At 35.9% G+C, this 21,754-nt stretch overlaps 1 protein-coding gene across 10 annotated transcripts; it reads right to left on the bottom strand.

The window, feature by feature from the left end:
* Window positions 1–982: 982 nt before the first annotated feature.
* LOC124159076 (restin homolog) lies at window positions 983–21,490 on the bottom strand. 10 transcript variants are annotated; one of them, XM_046534595.1, is made up of 13 exons: window positions 21,289–21,490; window positions 20,595–20,909; window positions 15,815–15,901; window positions 15,531–15,704; window positions 14,974–15,272; window positions 14,067–14,204; window positions 13,764–13,934; window positions 10,497–10,572; window positions 10,222–10,406; window positions 7,730–7,943; window positions 5,673–5,890; window positions 4,095–4,216; window positions 983–1,262 (listed from the first exon to the last, which is right to left on the bottom strand). In XM_046534595.1, exons 1-13 carry the CDS (start codon window positions 21,304–21,306, stop codon window positions 1,216–1,218), a joined length of 2,064 nt encoding a protein of 687 aa, XP_046390551.1. In that variant the 5' UTR covers window positions 21,307–21,490; the 3' UTR covers window positions 983–1,215. The 10 variants fall into 10 exon arrangements, with proteins under 10 accessions (XP_046390551.1, XP_046390550.1, XP_046390552.1 ...); XM_046534594.1 differs by having other exon boundaries at window positions 15,531–15,707; window positions 21,289–21,489; XM_046534596.1 differs by having other exon boundaries at window positions 15,531–15,707; window positions 20,595–20,848; window positions 21,289–21,489.
* Between the last annotated feature and the right edge of the window lie 264 nt (window positions 21,491–21,754).

Raw genomic sequence — 21,754 nt, 5'->3', positions numbered from 1 at the left:
AACGAGGGCATTTTTTTATAAAAGATTAATTAACAAGATTTTCAGGAAATACCATATTGAAAATGAAAAAAGTAACAAATAATCCCTGAGCACACATTAATACTGTTTCTTTTAAATTCACAGCATTGCACAGAAGTGAATCAATGCATAAAGGTGGTATATACATTTACAGTTTGAATAGCAAGTGCTTGAATTTCATATCTGAATATATAACTATATAATAAAATATCAATCCGTAAGAGTTTTCAATGAGGTATTGTCATAAATTTTGCACCTACATAATTAGCAAAACAGGGATAAAAGACACAATTTGAAAGAACCAAGTAAATTTACTATCCTTTTTCACATTATCAACAAAATTTGTTGCCTCCATGCATGACGAATCTATTAAATACTCAAAATGAATCATCTTCAATAACTCACACTAACATTGAGTATGGTGCTTTTCTCTACCATCCACACAATACAAACCTTGAGTGCCAAATCATTCAGAATGATATTATTTTAAAATATATCCTGGTATTCATGTGAGAAGCCTAAGATAACACTCATTCTCTGAAAAAATTTCAGAGTCTTTGATTGTTTTCAAATTTATAGCAAAAGAGAGAAAAAAATACCTTTTAGCTATGACCTTTTCTAGTCGGAAAAATAAAAATGCTTACATTTCATTTTAAATTATTGCAAATCACTTTTCTTTGCCTAAAAAAGTAGCTAAAATTTAAAAAGCTCAATTATAGAGCAATAGAAAATTTGAAATTACCACTAACCAGAAAATATACTACGCAACAATTCTGGCACAAAGATACCACATCTTGAGGTACTCCCAAAAATAAGTCATAAATATTTTAGCATGTCATAACTATGCCAAATAATTTTCTTGAAAGTTCAATTTTCAATTTACGGTAATTTACAATTCATAGAACTGATGTGCTTTTTCAACCCTCCCCATTTTATTTCTAGTTTTTAGAAAAATAATTCAAAATTCACAAGACGAGTTTACTTTCGTAACATACACATCATCTGATCCAACTTCTCTCAGAGTTGGCATATGATATTAAATATAAGAGTCTCCAATAATCCGCTCAAACAAATGCCCAGAACATAATTTCCAAAATCATAATCAGCTGCAGCAATCTAATGAAAAATACATCTCATTCCACTCATCCTTCTTTGACAGGCCATAGGTATTCAGAAGGAGTTTTATTCGTCTTTTCATTAATCATTTTCCTTCTCAGATGCTCGTGACACTGAGCTCTTGTTGCCTGTGAAGAATTCTTTGGTTTCATTTATGTGAAGGACATAATACAGCCAATAATCTCATACATTCTAATATTTCAATAACTTTATTAAAATGCAGATATTTTCATGTGAGTTATATTGCTATTACTACTAAGCTATGCTAGATTGGCAAACTTTAAATCTTTGTAAACATTATCACAAAGTTGTCAGGCGTGCATGCAGCAATATGTACAGTGCTTATCTTATTGCAGTCCATTTAATGCTCTACATTTGTTCAATGGAATACTGGGGCTAATAATATTAGCACTATTTAATTCATTAACCATTAAGTTATAGAATTATCTCTATACCTGATATACTGACAAACAATCAGAAAGTATTTAACCTCTACTGAGAATATTAAAAACTGCATACAAACTCACTTTTTTTAAATGAAGCAAAATATCCAAAATTACCATTTATCTCAATTGTAAATTATTTTACTTAAGATTAAATATAAACAATTTCTGACAATTAAACTTCACATTCTCAGGCTAAATGAAAATGTCATGCATCACACCCACCTAAATTTTGATTTACTATGTGAAAAAGATGACAAAATTTGTCAAGTCTGGTATTCAAACCCGAAAATCCCAAAAATGCAACAATTGCTCCACCACTCAAACTATTAAAGGCATTTTCATGAATGCAGGCCCTGGATTACTGACACCAGTTCATAGGTGGTCCTAAAACACCTGTAATAACCTGATGTGTTGTCATGGCAAAGTTTCCTTATGGTAATTGCAACACAACAAACCCACCAAAAAGGTACTAAAAGCATAGGTCATTGGTATTAAGCAACCTTGAAAAATGAGAGTAAACTTCAGGGGCACCTAAGTTATTTACTCTTCTCTCAGCTGATTCCTTCTTCTCTTTCTACAGACTAAAAAAATTGTTTGTAACAAATGCTTTAAAAAGGCATGAAGGTAGGGAGGGTAGAGGTTGGTGATGTCTATAAGGGGTGGATGGTTGGAAATCTGACATTTCAACGCCCTTGTCCAATAAAAAATGCAGTGTTTATATTCATGGGCATCTTCAACCCCTGCAGTTTTTTCTTGGATTTAGAGGAAAAGGAGGTGTTTGCTGCCAGACATAAAATATCACAGCTGTGCGCACAAACAGGCTGTCCTGACTACTTGCAAGTCTGACAGCAGAAACCACCATGTCCATCAACAACAAAATTCCACAGAGGAAAAGATGACTTAGAAGCTGAAGGGGCAGAGCTCCTAGTGCATATTAAAAGGATCCGGCTTCAATTCCTTGTCAAGGCAAGAGAAATCTCCTCCAAAAAATGTTTGCATTCACTGTTCACAGACATTAAGCTCACAGGGATATGTTGTCATAAAATTTAAAATCTTTTAAATTAATTCAGGAGAATAATCCTTCAATAATTCTAAATAAAATAATTACCATGTTATTAAATAGCATACAATCTGTAAATAAAAGCAGTCCTGAAAGCTCAAGTTTCAATTCAAAGGCATACATTATGCAGTTATTGTAAACCAAAGAAATTCCAAGGGGTAGTGAACAACACTTAGTGGATTAGGGTTAACAAGGGAAGTAGAGAACCCTATCTATGAATAATTGATGAAGTAACATTGTACATTGTCATTAGATAAAAATATCAAAAATTAAAACCTTGTGATACTTCATGGATTAAAAATGCTATTTCAATTCAATTGACAAGAAAACAATCTACATTTTTTATTTCCCACAACAATAAAACCTCAGTCAATGAGTTAACAGCATGCACTAGTGATGCCACAGCCAACTCTCACACGGCAACTAAGAGAACAAATCAATGAGGAGTCCGCCATTATACCTATGTGTCCTAAAGCAAGCAGAATGTGGTGCCTAGCGTGTGAATTAAGCGTAAGCCTAAGGATTTGCAGAATGACTAATCATACAAAAGACTTGAAATAACCTAATAACCAAATTATTTACCACTTATATACAGATTAAAACAGCTTCAAATTTAACTATCTATGGGCATACTTTTTTCCAACTATCTAATTGTAACAATTTGATTAATTTGGGTTGAGCTTGGTTTGGAGGAGGACATAAGCGGTTACCTTCACAAAAGGGTAGACAGCTAACGTTGATAGCTGCCATTTTTCAAAGAAAGAAGGTACTAAGTATCCAATAACGCAATGTGCAGGGTTAGAGTAAAGGATGGTGAATCCACAATATAAGCTGGTCAAAATAAAATAAAACACCCCGGCAGTCTGACACGAGATAGTCAAATAGATGGTCAAAAACAGTCAGTACATATTTTCAATGTGCTCTCTTAAGCAGTTCTTTTCAATTTGTGAAATACCCCCGATGACCATCCACCACCATTCCCTAATGACAATGGACAGCGCATATATCAAAACATGAGCATCATTTGACCAAGCACAGAATCCAAAAATATTTCCTCAACAATTTACAAATGGATAGTACTTCATAGATTTAGGAACTGGATATTTCACATTTTTTTTTAGTTTTTAGACAGTGACTTACACAATAATATGAAAGAAAAGTCAGGTAAAAAGTGATCAAGCCTTTCACTCCTTTCAATATACCTAGCATTGAGTTCAAATGGTAATCTACTACGAAAGTAACTCGTACATATATTCTCCCGATTGTAAGGATAGAAATTCATTATTTCTACCCATTTGTTGAAATGACAAAATGTATATGTCGTTATGATATGAGGTAAGCAAGTAAGTTTCTGGTAAGAGAGTCACAGCAAAATTTGAAGAGATTGCATTGGATTAAATCATTAATCTTCCTTGATGGGAGAGAAAAGGCTAAAATCATATAGGATATCTTACCTTTATGAAGACTTTTATCTTTCTTTTGTAATAGATCAATGAGCATTTCCTGAACCCTTCTTTGAAGAGCAATATGTTGCTGGAAGTCAGCTACAGATGACATAAGGTTTTGTGAAGCAAACCTGAAAGCAAAATTTAGTGACTTTGAAGGCAATAATCAGAAAAGTGATCAATCCCAACAGCAAAATATTCTTAAATCTTTTGCTTAATGAAACAAAGTGTTGGCAGCAGTTTGGAATGTTTTTAGAGTACAGCCAAATCATGATTACTTAACAATGGCTATAGAAAGAAGTATGTAAAAGGAAAATTTTAGAATTTGTCTCTGCACAAGGTGATAAATGTGATTGATCCAAAAGCTGATGGTTGCTTTACGGTGCTCGTAGTGTGGGTCGCAATATTTATAGATCCTAGAGCAATGTGATTTGCAGGATATGAACCTGGATACATGTAAAATAATAAACTAGCTATAATTCCCTTCAATGTTTTTAATATAAAATTGTAAATACTGCAACTACGTAAGCTCAAAGGGTACCAGCTATGGCAAAATTTTGGCATGAATAGAACATCTTTTACTAAGAAATGAAAGTGACCATTTCTCCACGGGAAAAAAATACTTACATTAGTGTTAGTACAAAATTAGTACACAAATTAGTCTGTCCTCCAATTCCAGTTCACTCCAATCTTGTTTGATATAAGATCTTGTTAAATATTAAAATTTTTTTCATGTTTTGGCACAACTTTGCTCAAATTATAATATCCCTAGGGTCACAGCTCTACATTTAGCAGTTGGTCAAATAAATAAGTTGAAAGATAATACATATGAATAATTCAAAAATGAGTTATGATGGTAGAACTCATAAAAAGGAGCAGAAATGAATTTAGGAGAAGAACAAATCTAACAAAGGAGGAATTCTATAAAAGAATAGGAGTAATTGGTTATAGCAATTAAATTGGATGTAGGATGAAGTTAATGGGTTGGAGTAATTAAACTATACATATTTTGGAGGAAATTTATAGTAGGCAGAAAGGACAACATTATATAGAACCTGATGAAAAAGGAAGATGTTAGGGTTCGGTTTCATGAATAAAGTGCGTAAGAATGAAGAAGAATACAGTAGGTTCACTCTGTGCAGAGTAAAATATGAACACCCCACCCTTTGATACTCATCAAGAAGTAGGGTAATTTCTGAAAAGGATAATGATAACAGCAGATAGAGAAGGAAATAAGAAACTTGAGAATTATGACTGTCACTGCAGAAGAAAGGAATTAAGGTAGGTGGGAAATCGCCAGTGTGCATAGGATGAGGAGAAGTAATAAGCCATATGCTGAGGTATGAAAAGAGACGGACACAATTATTTTCGATTGATACACATTCCTACCTCCTTCAAATACAACCTTTAATGATAGATTCGCATTACATATGATGGATCACCTTATCACCTAAGAAATCATCATCAACTATCCCAAGATTGATTAAGTACGACTCAACACTCAAAATCTCAATGAGTTAATCTTTTCACACTAAATATTTCCAAAAGGGAGATGAAACTCTCCCTTGAAATAAGATTTGTGCTCACTTGGCTGCTTGCACAGCATCATCTCGCTCTTTCGTCAATCTCTCAACATAATCTTGCCACTGCGCTGTTTTCATTTTCACTTCCTCTTCCATCTGTTCAAGCATTAGTGTATGCTCAAGGCATTCACTGCCATTGTTCATACTGTTTTCATACTCCGCTAGTTGTGCATTTGTCTCACACAGTTGCCTTGAAAGTTCCCTCTCTTGCCATTTCAGCTCCTATGCATGAATGATGTGGAGAGAATTAGATGCAACATCAAGGCATTCTTTTGCTCATAATTTCCAAAACTGTACATATTTACTTAGGGTATGCCCTTGTAATACTGCACACTGTTTTTTATTCTCCAAATTTGTTTTCCGTGTTTTAAATCAATTTTATAAGTGGTGAGACATTGAAATTGATGGAAAAATAAAAATATGTACTCTTGTGGTAAAGCTGAAATCCACAGAGTGCATCCATCGAGTTGCAGATGGCAGGTTGACCTCTAGATATAGAGACTAATTGCAATATGTATAAGCATATTCATTTGTCCACCAAGTAGTCAAAAACAAAAACGACAGCATTCTGAGTGTCTTTCCCTGGGAAAGATAGCCCACCTAATTGATATATTAAACCTGTGAAGATGTGGCGACTTAGTGACAGAAGGCCACCAAGGATTATGCTTCATTACTTATGAATTATGATTATGCTTGATTAATTATGCATTCCATTGCCGTAGGAGAGGGCTGCAGCTCTTCATATGCCTGATGGTAGAGACCACAGTGGTCAGTATCATGACACTGATTTCACTGCAGGTGTGGTAGCATTTACAAAGCACAGCATGAAATAAGTGACTTTGTACACAGTAATGTGCACAGGTGAAAAGTTAATACAACAAAGGAAAAAATATTTGACTTCACCATGAAAAAATATTTGACATTCCCAGCAAAAGCAGAGTGGGTATTCCTCAAAAAGAAGGTTCTTCTTACAGCTGAAAATATAAGGATTGAAGTCCGAAAGCAATTTATTAGGGCTTACATTTGGAGCAAGCTACTTTATGGCAGTGAAGCAGAGGAAAAATCTTTATGACAGCAAGGAAGAAATCCAGACTAGAAGCTTTCGAAATGTGGCATTACAGAGAATGATGAAGATAAAAACTATAGATCATGTGAGTAATGCGGTTGTTCTAAGAAGAGTAGGAGAGAAGTCTTTCAAAAACATACAGATTATGACAGGACAATTGAATCAGAAACATCATGAGACACAGTGGATTAATTAAAATCATCGGTGAAGGACAGGTGGAAGGGATGAACAATAGAGGTATATGGACAGATGAGATGTATAGAGCAGGTGATAAAGGATGTACAGCAGAAGAATTAAGTAGTGTTAAAAGATTAGCCAATTGGAGAATTGAGTGGAGAGCCGCAACAAACCAATATTAGGATTGGCGACTGCTAATGATGATGAATATGTAATGGAGTATTAAAAATGATTTTCATAGAAGTGCTAATGAATCTAGACCAACATCCAACCACTAATTTCACATTTTTTGACCCAGAAATACACAATAAATTGAACTCCTTCACTTTTAGAAATTCAGAAAAGAAAACTCATAATGTGGTTATGAATGTAACACATGCTAACGATTATGAATAACAGAGTATGTATTAAAAACGATTTACAAAGAAGTTATCACAAATTCATGCCAACATCCAACCACTAATGTCACATTTTTTGGACCCAGAAATACACAGTAAACTGAACTCCTTCACTTTTAGCAATTCACCAAAGAAAACTCACAATGGGGTCATGAATGTAACATTAATGAAGCTAATGATGATCTAACTTGCTCTCCCAAAATGGAGTGTTCTACCAACTAATCAACTGGCAGTAGGAAGAATTACTACTGCCAAGAGATAAATTGATTTGTAGGAAAATTTTACCCAGTGAAATCAGGACAAAGCCAGGTACAAAAGAGTTTTTACATTTCCTTAGAGCTCACCAAATGACCCCTGATTTATCCACACCATTAATGCAATTTTCAGGACACAACTCAAAATGATATAGCATTTACTTACCGTTAACTCATCCAGTAGTTTTTCATTTTGTCGTCTCTCTTGATTGAAAGACATTTCTATGGCTCTCTCTGCTTGCTCTTTTTCCTTTAAGGCATTTTGCAATTCTTGCAATCTGCTAGTTTCACTCTCTTTCATACATTTCAAGTTTCCTTGCAGTTCCTGAATGATCTGGCATCTCTTCTTAGACTCCATTTTTTCTTTATCCAGAGCTATTCTGCAAAATTAACGTAACAAATATGTAGTGGCAAAACAAAAGAGTACAGGAAATATTAAATAATATTTTAAACCATAACTTTTTACTTCTGTGATACCTATTATAAAATAATAATTGTATAAAAAATTAAAACCAGTGGAAATAGGAGAAGACTTAGAATAACAATATATTTTAAATTTAATGGGTGACAGAAATTGAACACTACCAGCAGCAATAGCAGATTACAATGGTGGAAACCTCACGTAATCTTGTAGCAGTTGTGAGAACGTTTGTAGCAGTTAAGACTTTTAATTTAGTCTCTTTGATGATAATTAAAAATTTCGTAAAATTTTCCATGTTTCACGAATATTATGTACAATGAATTTATTGCCAATGATTGTTTTTGCTCAACTTATTTCCTGATTATAAAGTGATATCCTCCGTAAAGATTAAATACATAGTAATAAAATGCATAATTATCTTCTTCCATACTTTCTGACAGTTGCCCATAATCTTTATTATTGTGCTCAAAAGATTTATAAATAATAATCCACAGAATATTTTTTAATATGTACCTATCAAATACCAATATTAAAAAAACAATATACATGACATCCCTCAGCGGGAAGGAGTTCACTAACTGCTTTGATGAGGTCTAAACAGGAAAGATGGACCATTTTTGAAGAATACGATGTAAAGTGAGGGATGCAGCCATAACAGCTAAACTATGGGATGTAACCATGTTCAAAAAGTATTGCTGAAGAAAAACTTTTCATTGTAATTTTTAAGGGGTATAAAAGATGTCATATGTTTATTAGTCAAAAAAACTTATAGAAGTGATTTTCATTAAATTTGATAATTTTAACTTCCTAACTCACTATTTCACCCATTTAAAAAAACAAAACAAGAAATTGCCTTTTAGAGAGCCAAGAGGAAGAGATAGGGCCAAGGAATATGAGCAAAAATACCTTCTGCAGAGGAATTAATAGCAACAAAATACTTCACAATTCAGTTCCGCAAGGAATTCACAGTCGAGGCCTGCAAGCAAGTACAAAACCCAAACTTGCCTCATTCAGGCCCCTTGGCAGTCTGCATTTGTATTTGAAGGCAATGGGATCAAGGAGGAGGCAGACCGCAGCCATTTTCCTGGCATTTGCTATTCTAACTGGAGTTTAGCTCTCTCCCTTGGCCGCTTTTAACAAACCCATCAGAAAGAAGCATGGGAACGACAGCAGGTACATATATGGACTTGTGAAAGGGTTTTCCCTAGAGTGAATGTTATTCTGGCTATGAACAGTTTGGCGGCCACGTGGCTGGCGTGGTATTGTATAATATTTAGAGGAGGTGACCGACAGCTAAGGTCATTTGTGCCATAATAATAATAAAATGCCTTTATTTGGGCGAGGTTGAGACTAAGAAGTCCCCTCTTCCACCTAACCCCTCCATAGCCTCAATGCAAACATATTAAAAATAGTAGACAAACGTTTACAATACAAAGGATATACAATATTTGTGAAATTTCAAAAATATGAACAACTGTATGTGAAAATTTTGTGGAAAAAAGATTTCTGTTTGTGGGAAAAAACGTGAAAATAAGGGTGTAGTATCCTTCAGCGAAAAAACCCACTGCAGGAGGGAAGGGTATGGAAGGAAGGGTGGAGAGATGGCTCAACGTCCCATCCGACGGACAGAGTGGTGCACCTGCAATGTACTCCACACAACATTCAAGCAGGGATCAGGCATTCTCTGAAAATTCTCAGTCACCACCGAGATTCGAACGCCAGCCCACAAGGTGCTAAGCCAACACTCTAGCCACCACTCCGACCCGATCCCCACAATACTGGCTGTCTCAGTTCACCAGCATTTGGGCTCTCAGGAATTAGGAAACATTTGGGATTTGCCCACTCTCTCCCTATCTCTTGCATACTCATAGAGGCGGCCACATAGAGATCGTTTTCACGACAACTTGCAGGCCTTTAATTCGCACCCATTCAGGAGTCAAGACTCAAGTGCAACCCATCATAAAACTCTCTTCTCAGCTAACAACCACCATGCCTGAAAAGTGCCTAAATAATCTTTTAACTTCTCTTTGACCAGCATGGACGATGAACCTCGCACTACACCGAGTGTATTTTTTTTTGTTTTCCACGAGTTGTTACTCCATGAGTAGCGTTATAAGCATTTTAAATGATATCAATAGAGTCAGACACAAAGATAGTCAAAATAATCTATCAAATTAGCAGCATCAAGGATAAATAAAATACTACGTGCATTTATTGCAGTAAATGGGTAAAAAAACCTTGTTCTTTCTAACTCTTCTTGAAGGGCACACAAGTCCTGAGATTCACCTTCGTTGCCACAGCAAGCTGCCTCCTGGGTATCCTTAGAAGATTGTTCTCTTTCATTTGCCCCCATACATTCGTCCACACTTCCAAGATTCAAAGTCACATGGTAGCTTTTCTCATTCCTGCTTTCACCTGGTATCTTTAATGAAAGCACGTAACAAAAGTAAGCGAACTACCCTCAGTTAAAATGGAAAAACATTTAAAATTCAGTAAAGAATTGAACAACCACCTTTTTTTTAGCACAAGGAGACTGTGAACTTAACCTCTTTTTTAGACAGTCATTGACCTCATTTAGAGCAGCAATTCTGTAAACAAAAATCAAAAATTAAGTGCATGACATTGAAAATTTTTGATGTTAGTGAAAAAGTTAGCAAGCCATACAATAAATATTGAATTTTCAATAGAACTGAAATTTTCTAAATAAAACAAATTAAATAGGACTCAATAAAAACATTCCTTCTTTTCCATAGACTTCAATTAATGTACAATATGAGGCATAAAGACCAAAAAACTAAAATTAGAAGTACTGAATTGTTGAGGCCTTTACTTTGTAGAATTCCATCATATGGTTGGAAGGAAATTACTTTGCTTTTCTACAAAACACACACTTTATTGCCGACTAGTCGCTCCTCTCTGTAACTACCTCTGGTTTTCCCCTATCCCTTCCCACCGTCACCCTTCCCGTCACTTACCTCCCCCCTTCCTTTTCCCTCCAATCACCCGACCACAGAGTATATATCCCGGCAAATTCTTTTGCGTATCACTAGTCTTGAAAATGGTACAGTGTACCGGAACTAGTCGGCAATAAAGTGTGTGTTTTGTAGAAAAGCAAAGTAATTTCCTTCCAATCATAAAATTAGAAGCATCACTACCATCATGATAAATAGGTTATCTCTAAGTAATAGCCCTAGTTTACAATCTTGTAACAAAATTTACAGATCCCTAAAAATGAAAGAAAATATTTTTGAATAATTATAATTCTTGCATAGCTCAACAGAGAGCAAAAGAACTTCAGTGGCATTCAGCAAACTCTCTCTGTTAGTGAGTTTTCTCAACAGCAAGGGATGCAAACATTGCTCCCTAACCCATAATAGGAACAATAGTATCCCATTTGTCACATATTAATTGTCATTTGTCTGTCTGCTGCTGCTGTGAGTCTCATATTCTATTGTTTTACATAATTTTCTGAAGACCCCACTTCCAGGACATTAGTTGGCAATGTGAATTCCGGGATGGCACAAGCATCCCTGGCAAGTGGGTGTGTATAAATGCATATTGCATACAAGGTTGATTAAAGTAAGACTAACTGGTTGTTATTCCACACAATAATCCATAACACCAATTACTATAACTTTTTGATTCACTGTCTGGTAAAAATCACAGTAATCATCAGAAATTTTCTGCAACATTCCCAAAGCAACTTCCTCGGCCAAATGAAACCATTCACAGCACAATTGATAATATGAGGATCATTAAATAAGTCCATAGAATCTCCAAGTGATTGCTCCCTTAGAATCAAAAATTTATTTTACCCAGAAAGCAGCAATCCATACCATAAATTCATTGCTGTTGTCAATTGAAGGAAACAACTTTCATTTTTTATAGAAAGTTTAAATGGATTAAAAAGAGTTTCATGCGGTGACCAAACACTTGCTTTTGAAAGGATTAATGCCAAAGTATATCAAAGCTAAGTTTAATGAAGTTAATGGCAATTGGGAAAATGAATTTGAACCTGGCCATACATTCAAAAATGAACATCATCCTGGATGACCTGTGGAAGTGTCTACCCCCAAATTGATTGAAAAAAATCCACCAAAAAGTTTAAGTAAGGTTTAAAGTCATAGACGAATCGAAGTGCACGATATAGTTAAGGTCACAGGCATATGGCAAGGCACAATCACTTTAATTTTGCACAAAAAATGGGGTGTGAAAAAAATCTCATCAAGATGGGTGCCATGTTTGCCCACAGAGGAGAATAAACACTATTGTGTGGTCAACTCCCAGGCTCTTTTGGCACATCTCCGTCGCAATCATAAGGATTTTCCACATTGATACACAACTGTTGATGAAGTATGGATTCACAACTACATTAAATAGACAAAAGAATAGTATTAAAAAAATTGAATTTTGGAAGGTGAATCAGCTCCAAAATCCAGCTCCTTACAAAAAAATGAGTGAAATTCATATACTCATGGAGTAATTTGGGATGAGCTCTACCCTTGCCTATCCAAACCAACCATAACAATAACAATAATACGTCTTTATTGGGCAAGATTGAGACTAGAAAGTCCCATCCATTGGGTTGAATCAAAGAATATACCTATCAATCCAATCATTTCCCTATTATTATAATTTTCTAATTACATACAATGCATTCACTTTATGTTTGCGAGTGAGCTTTTGTGAGAGCCCGCACACTCTCAGGAGGCTTCCCCAATGGGTTAGGGGTACAATCAAGAGAGAGAGGAGCAAACTTAATGTTGCCACATGTACACATAGACGCACCAGTTTGTCACTGAAAATGTGTGAGTCACAGGCAGGCACGCACCTAGGAATTAAGGCTAGTAGGGTTTTTAGCCACAACTAATACTGAAGGGGGCTGGAGGGAATGGATTACGGGAGGTGCGGGTGCTCTCCTCCAGAAAATTTTTAAGATAAATGGTTCAAAATGGTGAGTTTTACAACTTTCCGGTGGATATTTTATTGCCTAATCCTTACAATATTCTATAAGTAACATTTATCCAATTATGTAAAATTGATTACATTTCAAAATTTCTCCGAGTTCTGGGGGGGGGGGGATTTTATTCCCCAAAAACTCCCCCTCACTGCGCCACTGGCCACAGGTATTTTGGCCCCAGCGCCAATACAATATACATACTCGTTTGGAAGGCATTGAGGATAATCCCTTCACAGAAGCCCGTGACATTGTCAGCTAGTATGCTGAATGAGGCACTGTTGGTGAAAGGCATGCCTAAAGACATACAAGGAGAACGCGTGAGGTTTGGCAACACTGCTCCACGAGCAGATTCACGATGTTAACTAGACAGAGGTCTGAGAGCAACAGACTGAGGCCACGCCTGCTGTTTGCTGATTGGCAAACGGAAAGTCATGTCACGTGTAGAGAAACTTTACCTCCCCTCACCCCAATTACTTCAACCACAACAGCAGTGGCATAGCCAGGGGTGGTCTGGGGGGTCTGGATCCCCTCCCTCCCCCCCGAAATATAAAAACACAATTTTTTTCCTTCATCAAAGAAAACAAAATAATGATAAATCATGAATTTTACATAATATTTCTTTAACAAATGAAGTTTTTTTCAATTATGGAAAGTGTTAAAATTAGTTTAAAACCCTCTTAACAGTTCCCTGTCTTTTTTATTTTCCCCCCTGGTTTTGGACCCCCTCCCCTCCCCCCCTCCCTCCCCCAACGAAATTCTACACCAGCTCACCCAAAAAGATAAAGTAAACAAAGAATAGGAAATAATAAATTTATTTACTCTTTTTCTTTCTCCTCCAATGCTAATTTTAGGTCCATCTCTCTCTTTTCATAGTCTTTCTTCGCTTTACACAATTGAAGTTGAGCATTCTTCAATGCAGCCTCAGTTTTCGACAGTTTATCCTTCGCTTCATTCAATAAATTTGCAACCTCAGTATTCTTTGACATACTCCTGAGAAACACACAAATTCAGATTAAAAATTCCATTCATAAAAATATTTGTAAGTCATGACAGATACAATACCCTAAATCAAGTAAATAAATATTGAATTACTTCCTCAAGTTGACAGCAACGCAAACATACCTTTCCATCTCACCTTTGGCTTCACACAACTGAGATTTCAAACATTCAATCTGCTCTTTATGGTTATGAATCATTTTTTCTTTCTCACATAAGGATTTCTTCATACATTGGGCTTCATTTACCAATTTGCACCGCTCACTACAAGCATGATTAAGATCAAGTTTCATAAGGCATGTTTTAGATGAAAAATGCATATGAATATGGCCACATTATATTTTCAAAATAGATATCAAGAATTCCTAGCAGTGCATGCCTATCTCAGGTAATGATTATGAGGTATACAAAGAGATTTTGCCAGTCGTAGATGAGGGCCATTAACGCCATCATTTCATCAAAGCCAGTAGAAAAGTCTTCACCTAAAGCAGGCTAAAAAGCCTGTTCATTGAAACCATTTCCCTCTCTCCACACTCAAATGCAACTAATTAATCTAATATAATACTTTCATGGTAGCATTGACTATTGCAAGATGCAACACTGAAGCAAAATATGTACCTATCTCCACTTTCAAAGCTTATCACAACACTTACTCCACATTTTGTAGAAAAATGCAATGAGATGAATACATATAAACAATGCAATATAATGAGTAACCAAGAGAATTCACACAAAAAAAAAAACAAATTTATCCCAAATAGACTCACCACATCCAAATACTTATCAAATTCTCTTCAGGAATACTTACATGATTCAAAAGAAATTCAGGAAAAGAAGAAATTTATAATAACACCATTTCAGATTATGAGTCCCAGGAAAAGAATAAAAACAGGCTTTCTCAAGAGGACATTTTTTTTCTCAATATACATCACCAGACTTGCTTACTTAAACTACGCACATGTTGTTTTTAGGGTGATTGATGGGCAATAAACTGAAATTCGAAACAAAGCTATACAATCAAAGGAAAAAATACCTAGCTAGTTGTGTAGATTCATCACTGTACTTTGTTGCATTAAGATCCATTTCCTTTTTCATGCAAGTCACAGTTGCATTGAGGGATTGAATTTGGTTTGATAACTCCGTCTTTTCTTTGACCAGTCGCTGAACTTTATGTTCTCCATCTTGATGCATTTTCATACTTTCATTTTTTAGCTTGCATAATTTCCTTTCAAGTGTATTTATAAATTTCGTTTGGTCCTCGGCCAAAGACTTTAATTCACTCCTTTCTTGTTTTAACGAACAAACTTCACGCAATAACTCAGCTGCATCATTCTGAAACAATAGCAGCCGCCAGCATGAGTCAGGAAGTAAAATTAAAAAATTACGTATGTATCTCAAAAACACTTCCAGGCATGAACAAACTTAAAAAATTATCTCTGAGGCTTGAAAATAGTACACAGGTAAAGAAAGCAATAGCTATTATAAAAGCAATCATCCTATTAAAAAGATTGGGAATTTGATTTTAATCCCTGAAATGCTTCAAAAGCCTATTTTAAAGGAATTGATTGAAACATGATTAATGAATGATACCTTAACTTTATCAAGGCAATCTGCGTTGGCTCTGAGTTGGCAGTTTTCACTATTTAACCTTTCATGCTCATTTTTTAAAGCCGTAAGCTTACTGATTGCTGACATTTTGGCTTCCATCTCAGCTTCTAAAGTCTCTTCCATTTCCTTTAGTCTCTTCTTCATACATCTGATCTGCTGCTAAAATATCCACGCACAAAAAGGAGACATCACTAAATGTGAGGAATATTTCTAGCATGAATCAATTACAGAAACATTTTCAAAACTGCTCACAACTCAATCAATACCTGAGACCTTCTATCTCGGTCATCATCATTACAAGTTCCAGCTGAAATTACTTTGTGGTGTTTCAAATGATCCATCCTGGATTGCTCCTGTACAAAATTGAGAGAATAAAATGCCAATTGCAGGAGATAGAGAGGAGATATACATCACATGCAAGTCATGCACTGATGTCACAGACCCTGCTTGTATAGTTTGTATTTATGCTTGTGATAGACAATATACCAATAGCAATAACCAAGGCGATAACACTAGACTGAATTTAGGCACTAATTTCATTTACTATTATTTGCATTTTTTTGTACAGTGGTACATTGTAGTTTTACAGTAAGTCCATCTTACTTGCGTTAATTTGGTACTGTAGGCTACTAAGGCTAAGCATAATTTACGGATATTATGCAAGCAGATTGATAAAAATATTATGTTTACCAATCATGACAATGAATACTGTAGCTACTACACAAAAATGAGTCTAACCAAATTTCAGCAGCAAGCAGTCGGTACCAGAAGGGTTTCTTTACGTCACTAAATAAGGAAGATGACAATCACTCATTTAAGTGCTGATCAGCACTGAATATAAAAAATATGAATGTCCAACTGTCATTGCTAATATGAGTGCGAAAGTCAGAGTGGTGACATTTCAATATGGAATTTCTAAGTCGCAAATATTTGTTGCCATTGTTTCCAAAAATTGTACAAATATTTTATTTTTTCCATTTACTGCAAGAGACCCAAAAGCCCATACTTGGGTGCAGAGCAGAACAAGAATTAACAATTGGGAGTTGTTGGTTGTTCCCAACCCTTTGATTCTATCCATACTACCGTCAAATGCTCATTTTATAGCAAGATCAAGATTCTTATAAAAGGGAGTATACCTACAGGTTGATAGTTTAACTTTTGTCAAGAGATTAATGCAGGCGAACAAACTTCAAATTAAAAAAAAAAGTGTAAAACCATTGAGCAATTAAAAAGAGGTACGAAGAAATCAAATAAAAGATGAAGAAAAGGCTGACACACATAATGAGCAGCAATATAGGCTGCAAAAGAGAAATGGGATGAGGAATGGAATAGCAAACATAGAACATAAAAATAATTCAGAGCTTGGTACCAACTTAATTTTTTCTTTATTTTTCTAATTTGGGGGCGTACATTACTATGGTGAGGTAATTTTGGCAATTTTTGGACCCCACCCCTCCCCCCCCTTGTGAGATATCGTGATATTTGGCTCGAACCCTTCCCCCAATCCCTTTAATCTCACGTGAGATTGTTCAAAATGTGTATTTTCAGTGAAAATGTGTTAATTTATGTTTCATTGCATTGGATTTATAAAAAACAAATTGTTTCATTATTTTTATTTAAAATTAGTTAAGACTAGTATTTAAGAATAGTAAGATTGAAGTCTAGAATCACATTTTACACTGTTTCTAGCAGAAAATGTTGCGTGAAACTTGACAGGACCCCCTTCTCCCCTTAGGCATGAGATTAGGTGAGAATCGGCTTGACCCCCTTGCCTCCCCAAACGCCTCATGTAATTGATGGATGCCCCCTTTCGGTCAAGAGGGGGGAGGATCCCTTTTACCCTTCGCCTCATAAGCACTCCCAAAGACACTACTGATCATTATCATATGCACTTAAGTATAACTTATAACTATAGAAGAATATCAACAGTTATCGAACTGATTCACTGGTTTCAAATATATAACTGCATATAGTTTCAATATGCACGTGTTTTGCCAATGTATGATTCTCCGCAAGAGCCCTTGACTTTGTATCTCCATGGGCATGCGGTCTTTGGCCTTGCATAGCAGGATGCCCATCTTTGAAGCACAGTTAAAGTGTGTCACTATATTGCATTTCGAAAGAATTCTCGCTAATTTTTCCGATGTCCAGGCTGCATCGGGAATTAATGCATAATTTGAGCTTTCCTTCTCTTCCGCATCTGCTCCATTTTCCCCACAGTCCTCTTAACAGCAAGTTCCTTGTACTCTTCTCTTCCTTTGTGACCATGTTGTTGATAGTACTGAAGGAAAAGTCATTTTTCCTGAAGGTGCTGATGATGTGGCATTTCTCCTTCTCAATGGAATCTCCATAGCAAATTGAAAAAGTAAATTGGTAAAAAGTGCTGAAGGTCTTCAGGTCCTGATATATGTGTGACTGTACAGACATCAAGAGCCACGAAATGCGGAATGAAGGAACACCAAAGGACCAATAAGAATAGAGTTTCCCCTACGTGACATCACCAAGAACATGTGGGAAGGGCCAACGCACACGTGGACTTTGAAAATACTGGAATCGTCACTAGAGAGAAGCATTACCACAAGAGATGCTATGGAAATAGCCAAAATGCTTTCAACGGGGAGGACAGCCATATGCTCTCTGACCCCTGGAAGAGACTCTTCAAACTAACCAATCCTGACGCACCTGGGCACAATGTAGGTCTTAATAAGATGAGCAACAACTTGTAACCAACACTTCAAACCTGACGATGCCCGCTGCAATGTATCAACATGGAGGACAACCCACAAACCTGTCTTCTGCACCACTATGTGGAAGCCTCTATCGACTACTCCATGTTTACGTACTCAGGAAGTTAGAGCAGCTATTTTTAAGGATCAATGGCTAACTTTATCTCTTTTATGGATGCTACCATATCTAAGAATGCAGAAGAGGGCTTAGAGAAATAGACCCCTAGATCAGAGACATGAGGAAGCAAATAAGAAGATGACAAAGGCAAAGAGTAACAGGATGATAGCTTCAAGATGATAATACACTAGCACAAGTCTACAGCAATAGAGGCAGCAAATATGAATTATACTAACAAGCACAAACTGACAGAGAAAGACGTTCAAAAGATGAATTTTTCACGGAAGTTTTTATACCTCCCAGTGAGAGGAAATGAACTTGAAAGCAATAGATTGAAAAGATAAACTTTCTTTGATTTTCAATGAAAGCAAATTCAGCAGCTAACAATCTTCATATAGTTAATAAAAATACAATCATAAGTGCACCATGGATTTATTAAAGATTGACAGTTCATGTGAAGTCCTCATGAGGACCCAAACAATATATTTCATTGGAATAAGGACACAGTAAGTAACATTGTCCACCCAGTGCAAGCGTCGAATTCCCATTGTATCATCCTAAGTATTAGCTATTTCTTTGGGGAAGTCCTTGAAACTTCCTACAAATGCCCCTGAGTTCTGAAACAAAAAAATCCGTGGAATACCAGCACACTTGTTGAGGTAAGTACCTGATGGGCATTTGACATCCCATGTCAGGTAATTGCACAATAGCAATGGAATATGCTGAATGGAAATTTACTGATTACCGCATATACCGATGGCAGATAAAATGAACATCAGTATCCCAGTGTAAGGCTGAAATAATAAAAAATGATGCTAAAACAATACCTGTGATCCAAAATATGTTTCTTTCAAGTTCTAAGAACAAAAACATTGTGAAGCAGTCAGGATTGGTAAACATCAATCTCTATAGAAGATATAAAATATACTAAATAAATTCATTTCTTTGGAGCTTGCTCATTTTAACTCTACACGTGCAGCATGACACACAAAAGAAATTAAATTGTCCTTATTCACGCACAAATCATGGGGGAACACATAGTCAAAAGCATCAAACAAGGGTGGGTACGTCATTCGAACCACTCCAACGCTCCTAGGGGATTACTCATGCTAATCTGGTCGAAAGAGGAAAGTTGTAAAAATGGCGTGAACGACTGACACAACGAAGAAAATTCCGTAAACGAAACAAACCAAACCAAAGACAACACGCGAGTTACAAAAGTACAACCTTAAAAACGACTCACCCCACATATACCATTTCCTAGCCTTGATTTCCGCTCTCAAAATGATTCAAAGTAACGGGAATGTCGACAATAGTAGACAGAATCACACGTCGGTATCCATTTAAATGAGTTCAGTCATGTTGCCAAATTCGCACTACAGCAAAATTAATGCCGGAATTTTGATGATGCGCCAAAACGAGAGCCTTATACTTTCATTTCAAGATAACACAATTACCCCAGTTTTCGGGTTCCTGGGAGATCCGCGGGTGTGCTCAAATTGGATCGATTTGCTCGATTGGCCATCGATCGCTCGTTCCGACACCGTTTGCTACCGCGAATTATGAAAAGCGCGGCCTCTTAGACATTCAAATATTGATATTCAGAATAAAGTAAATTGCGGTTTATCAGCGCGAATTCCTCAATCATGCGGTGTGAATATATTTTCTACCCAAAATTCACCAAAAATCGAGATAACCGACATTGTTTCAAATTCGTATAGTGAAAATACCTACTGCTAACTCATAGCTGTCCCATTTCGAAATTTTTATGAAACCATCAAATTATCAAGATTATCTTTAAAGGATATAGTTTATGAATAACTGAATAAAATTGCATTTCCATTGAGTAAAAACTTTTTAATCACGTTAGAGAGGCTTAAAAAAACTTCATCTATCATAGATAAAAAACTATGGTGCATATATGTTACCATGCAGGTTTTACCAAAAAATGCTCTATCACTTCCCAATCACTTGGATATGATTTTAACGTCACATGTATTAATGGATCTGAAAATATTGGTTAAATATTCCCTTCAAGGATAATTTCACAATCTGAGGCAGCGGATGGCGTAAATATAGACAAATAAGGGTAACAGTCGAGTTTTGTAATTACGAAATAGTTCCTGTAAAAAAATCAGTACGAATGAACGGTTCCACGAAGACTGATGACACGGCTAATTAATATGATGATGGCTATCATACCTTACAAGGTGATACACTTCTCATGTGTTTTGAGCAAGGCCTCGAACTTCTGCAATTGTTCTTGTTTTTTTGATTATAAGCTAGCTTAATGAGCACACCTTCAGCCGGCATACTGCTGTGAGATCCATAGTAGTTTTCATTGCTTGAAAAATTCTCTGTTTGGGGCTCCACTTCTTCGAATACCTCCACTTCAAAATCGTCATCATTATGAGCACATAAAAGTGTACAATTCATACCGTGAGTGTTTGCAGCTTCTTGTAAAAGAAGCATACATTCAACATCACACTTTATTCTTTCAAGACGATCTTTATCAGACTGTAAATTATAAAATTAGCATGAATGTTGTTTTCATTCTCATTTAAAATGGAAGAAAACAACAAACCGTGATGCGGTAAACAAAATAATATTTGGTGGTTAATCTGGCGCCAAATTTACAAAGATAATTGAACCAATTAAATGCTCAAGTAGGGAGAATGTTAAGAATCGTCCAACCAAATATACTGCATACAATGGGAAAAAATCTTTAACTATCTTCGATTCATCACCGGAAAAATTACAGAATTGGCAATTTATGGCTGACTTACCGGCGACCCCCAGAAAAACCTGCTCGGATGTATACTGAATACAGACAGTGAACAAAGGTATGTAAAACATATGTTGAATAACTAAACTATGAGCAAAATAAACCACCCACCTGACAAGGGGACATCATTTTAGAGCATTCTAAATCAGACAAACTAACTTCTTGCGATACATATTAAAGTGCGGCTTATTTCACGACAAGGAGTTAAATTTAGAGTACACAATAGTAAATGGCATGTTAAAGGAAATAATTTTAAATGATGTCGAAATCAATACCACCATTACTCCCGTTCACTTGGAAACCTAATAATAACACAATACGTCGAAAAAGGGAATTTAAGGTGATTTGAGATGAAAACAAGAAGCGAATTAAAATGCATTTAAAACCATGTATATGTTAAGGGTTGAGAAATATATTTTATTCTCCGATTTAGGAAATTGGAAAAAAAACATTCCATTCCCCTGAAAACTTACAATTAGTCCCCAATTCTTACTGAGCATATTCAAGGAAGAATATAGCTTAACTTTAATTTCTAAAAAGTTCGCTGAACCGAATGCTAGCTGCGTTAAATCCCATT

Source organism: Ischnura elegans, chromosome 5 (genome assembly GCF_921293095.1).
Source record: "Ischnura elegans chromosome 5, ioIscEleg1.1, whole genome shotgun sequence".
Lineage (NCBI taxonomy): Eukaryota > Metazoa > Arthropoda > Insecta > Odonata > Coenagrionidae > Ischnura > Ischnura elegans.
Note: the sequence above shows the minus strand (reverse complement) of the source record. Positions and strands in the feature narration are given on the sequence as shown.